Source organism: Nansenia antarctica (assembly GCF_963989245.1).
Source record: "Nansenia antarctica genome assembly, chromosome: 6".
Lineage (NCBI taxonomy): Eukaryota > Metazoa > Chordata > Actinopteri > Argentiniformes > Microstomatidae > Nansenia > Nansenia antarctica.
The window spans coordinates 16,243,303-16,248,302 of record NC_137676.1 but is presented as its reverse complement, the minus strand read 5'-3'; the positions used below and the strand labels follow the sequence as shown (position 1 = coordinate 16,248,302).

General features: G+C 49.1%; 1 protein-coding gene across 1 annotated transcript in view; it reads right to left on the bottom strand.

The window, feature by feature from the left end:
- plxnd1 (plexin D1) overlaps positions 1 to 5,000 on the bottom strand; it is a gene marked incomplete at its 5' end in the record, with an annotated part of 66,453 nt that overhangs the window by 32,155 nt on the left and 29,298 nt on the right. Inside the window, one exon of the mRNA XM_080533243.1 lies at positions 2,417 to 2,562. Within this exon, the coding sequence (XP_080389369.1) occupies positions 2,417 to 2,562 (146 nt within the window). The remainder of the gene's footprint in view (positions 1 to 2,416; positions 2,563 to 5,000) is intronic.

Sequence of the window (5,000 nt, the reverse complement as noted above, 5' to 3'; positions counted from 1 at the left end):
CACATACACACACACACACACACACACACACACACACACACACACACACACACATACACACACACACATGGCTCTATGTTAATTATTACACAGGCTACACACAGGAGGAAGACAGGCATGAAACCACAGACTTCCAAAAGAGGGGAGCTTCAAAGCCCCCCCGCCCCCCCCAAGCCCAGATGTGGTTAACCACAGTGGAGATGGAGGAGATGATGCTGTTTGTCTTGTCCCCTCATGGTTGTAATGAAGCCTAATATCATCATCACGACTGCGGGGGCCCAGAGGGAGACCCAGGCAGAGTAGGATCCTTGGACTCCTTACAGGAACAAACTAAGGGGGAACCAGAACCCCCAAGACACCCCCTCCAACCCCCAACCCCTCCCCCTTTTTGGCACACGCTGGCGGTTTATTTAATCAGGTGGTGGTTCCAGCAGAGGTTCTGTGTACCTGGCAGCAGCAACCAGCAGAGCTCAGTGCCTGACAGGATGCTTGTGCCTCTGATGAGGGTTTAAACCTTCACACATGTGCGCCAGTACCCCAGAGGCGGGGCAGAGCCAGGAATGGGTCGGGCCGGGCCGGGCCGCCGTGCTGGGCTTGATCACAGAGACTGGTGGTTCCGATCCACATTAGTGAGGTCTGAGAACCGGAGTGGTTCATTGGTGTTCTAAATGTTGGATCTGCTCCTAAGTGGGTTTACTACAGGGAAGGACAGGGCTTCGATGGACCATCCGATGTACAGTCCAAACAAATCACAGGGACATCAACACAAGACATTCGTAGGCGTAACTCTATCTTTTTATGAACTGTTTTTATAAATTGAGGGACGGCGCATTCGGTGCTGTCTACGACCTTTGTCGGAATGCCTTCCTGCTGAACCCGGACAGTCTGAAGTCTGAGAACATCTTGATATAGAACCACCAGTGAGGTCGCATCCAGTTTGCATAGTTACAATAGTCAGTCATCGTTTTTTGTGTCAAAGTTGAGTGTGTTGTTGACAGTGTGTGATCCAGCGCAGAGGACACCCTGTCCCTTCCTTCAGCAGCAGCCACACAGACAGGCGGTGGACTGACTGACCCTGGCTCTACATTCCATCAGAGCCCCCAGGGCAGACATTATTATGGTCTTCAGTGGGCGATGTTTAGGCTACTTATGGGTGATGTTTCTGGATATATTCACCTAGAGTGGACGATGAGGATAATCAGCAACAGGGATGAAGATGTTGTTTGTGTGTGTGTGTGTGTCTGTCTGTCTGTCTGTCTGTCTGTGTGTGTGTGTGTGTGTGTGTGTGTGTGTGTCTGTGTGTGTGCGTGTGTGTGTGTGTGTGTCTGTGTATGTCTGTCTGTGTGTGTGTGTGTGTGTGTGTGTGTGTGTGTATGTGTGTGTGTGTGCGTGTGTGTGTGGTGGGAGGGTGGATGGCACTAAGGAACTGGAGAGCGAGAGGACAGCATCTTTAGATTGAAGTGTTCAGAGAGTCTAGAGTGGACACTTGTGGTGACCCTACACTGACTTATTATTGGTTGGGGACTGTTGACACGTTCCTAATGTAGCACACCGTCTCCAGAGCAGCACGCGTCTCCCTGGCTCACAGCTGTGGACTTTGACCTCTCGAGTGGACACCTGTCTCAACAGCCTTGGCTGATGAGGTCACACGTGCAGGTGTGTGTGTGTGTGTGTGTGTGTGTGTGTGTGTGTGTGTGGGGGGGGGGGGGGGTGTGTGTGTGTGTGTTGCTGTCAAACACTGTCAGACACACTGACGTGTTATGATTTGTCAGGGCCGCTCCCAACGAGGAAGAAACATTTTGCTGTCATAACAACCAGGGCAGGGAACCAATAAGGAAGGTCCAGGCTGGATGAGGTTATCCCGAGGGTGAAATCTGATTCGCCGGTTGCGGAGCGTGTGTTTAAGAGAACGTGTCAAGCAGCTGTCGTGACAGGTAGGACGTGCAGGTCACCCCAGCAACACGCTCCATTCCAATACAGTGTGATTGGCTCCAATGGAGCAAAGCAAGATAAATATTTCCATTCACGGCTCATTACTAAATTGGTATGGAAGTTTTGATGTAGTTCTAGAATTACAGCGCTCCACTGAATTCTGTGGTGCAGGTGTCAAATCAGGGGATAGTCTCCATTGGGAATAGTGTTGTGAGCCCTGAGCTAGAGGGGAACGTGGATGGAACCGTTTAAAGCCAGAAGAGAACTGTAGAACATTATGCATCACTACTCCATCTATCTCTATAGGATAGGGAAACCCTTCACATGTTCAAATAAGATTGAATTCATGAAATCCTGACTCCTTGGCATTGGGACAAATACAGTCAAGATCAATAATGGATTCTGATGATGAAAATAGGATTATAAAAAATAATAATTCTGAGGAGTTTGTGGGCCTCCATGGCTCTCAGATCTATGTACTTACTCCACAGACACGGTGTAGCGGTCTGGCAGCAGGGTGCATGGGACACCCCCGATGAAGACCTCCACGACCCCGGCCCTCCGTCCCAGGTTCCTGCCCTGCACAGTGAGCAGGGTGCCCCCCTCCAACGGCCCACTCAGGGGATGGATCTGTGGAGGAGAGAGGTAAGTAACTAAGTAAGTAAAACGTTATTTATATAGCGCCCTTCACAGCACGAACGCACAGGGTGCTTTACATCACAAATAAGGGATCAAATGGGTGAAAAGAAAAGCGCAAACAAACATTATCAAAAGGGATTCAAAAACAAAAACAAAAACAGAGGAACACCCCAAAGGGGCAACATAAACAGGAACAATAAGCTGGCTATAAATGACTACCGGCTACCACAGGTGAGTCTTTAATTGGCAGGGGGGGTGGAGTGAGCGGTTAGGAGATTGGAAAATAGAGCAAGTCAAACTACTGTAGGACTGTGAGAAATCTCACTGTACAGCATGGAAACAACAGAGAGCGCCACGCACACACCCAGCTGTTTGGAACTCTATATCCCTCGTGTCTTTGAGATCCTGAAACACAGCCAGTGGTTTTTTTTACCCACAGCCTGACTTTCGCTGCAACCCAAGAGAGACCAATCATCTCCCTTTCAGGAAAAAACACGCGCCATATCCGAACAGTATAGCAACTAATGACTGATGTCATGCGGTCATGCAGAGCCGGAATGGAGGCCCTTCTGAGTGACAACCTCTGTCACATCTCACTCACTGCGAGGAGCCGTAATGGAGGTTGGAGGAGGACTGCTTACTGATTGCATCTCACAGTTAAGAGAGACTCGTGTTGCTCTCCATCTCGAGAGATCTAGACCTAATTAAGAGAGACACAATGTGGGTTTCTGACTAATAGAGGGGGTCCTTTAGACTGTCAGTACGTGTCTGAACCTCCCTACATCTGGGCTCTAGTCGAGTGCAGCTTCCAGAGACTACATCAGGGTTCAAGTGACACTGAGGGAGGGAAAGCGAAGAGGGGAGGGGTGGAGTTGGGAGAGCGGTGGAGTGGGAGAGAGGTGAAGGGTGGAGGGTGGAGGCTGGAGGGGGAGGAGTGGAACTGTTGCGGGGAGTGAGAGAGATAAGGGAGTGAAGATGGGGGGGGGGGGAGTGAAGATGGGGGGGGGGGGGGGGGAGGAAAGAGAGCAAGTCTTCAACAAGGGAATATACTGTTCTCCTTTCCCCCTTGTAGCCTCCTTCTAGCCTCCTCCTTCGAATTCCTTCGTGCCCGTTTTTTCCTGCGACTCATGTTCAGGAGCGTGCACTCACGCATCGTTTCAGACCTGGCCTTTCTTCTCCCAGCGAGCCACAGAGAGGACAGCCGGGGTTATTTACCCCTCGGATCGCCGCGGAAACGGAGCCTTACAGATAGCCATCACTGGCTCTCAGGCAAACGCAATCTACCATCAACTCCTACTGTAGCGTAGCTAGCCTAGCTTAGCCGAGAGGGGGGGGGGGGGCGTCGACGTGCGTGCCTCTCAGAATGACCCTTTCTCTGCCTGCGCCGAGGTCGTTGGGACCACGCCCCCCCCCCCCTGTGTTATTAGCATGGCTCCAGCTCTATCACACACAGTGAGCTCATGAATGAAAATAAAGCTTCTGTTTGGTCTGGGTGAGAGGGGAGGGGGCGGATCAGCATTTGTAAGGAATTCAATGGCGACGTGATTGACAGCTGGAAAAAACAAACACTGTATTCTCGGCTAATGTGAGAAAACTGGAAAAGACGGCCGAGTGTGTAAGTTATAATGCCATGTAAAAGCAAACAGTTAAACCCACCAAGAGCCTCTATCTGTAGGATATAAAACCAAGGCTGATGATGTAAGTGTTTTTCATGGTCATACTAAGCTTTCAGATATTAAAAGTCTGTTGCTCATCCCTCCTCCCCAAAGAAAATCTTTTTTTCAGATTCTTTCACAACTCATCTTAAGGTTATTTACTAGTATAGCAAGCTAATATATAGCCTTAGAGCAGATTATCCAGCCCAAACACACACAGACACATGGACACACACACACACACACGCACGTACGCACACACACACACACACACACACACACACACACACACACACACACACACACACACACACACACACACACACGTCATGTCAGTTTCTGTCTTCCTGCTAGATATAGTAATTATCGCTGTGTCTAGCTGTCAATCTGTTTTCTGTCTGGTGTTAACTAGCATCTCTGGTGTTAACATTAACGTTAGTCGACATACTCCTCATTTTACACCTCTCATTAGTGTGAATGTGTCCAACACCCATTGCTTAGGAATTTCGCTCCACTAGTAAATGCAATGAGCTTGCATCCTTTTTTAACAATAAATTAGAAACCATTAGACAGGCATTAGCTCTTCTGTGTCAGGCATGAAACATCTTCCCTGAAGACCTGAAAACTGCAGTTATCAACGGCCTACACCCATTTATACTGCAGTTATCAACAGCCTACACCCATATACAGGAAAAATTATTGAAATGGTTGCCCATAAACAACGTTGCAATTATTTGACCCTAAATGATCTCTTCGATGACTTTCAATCAGGCT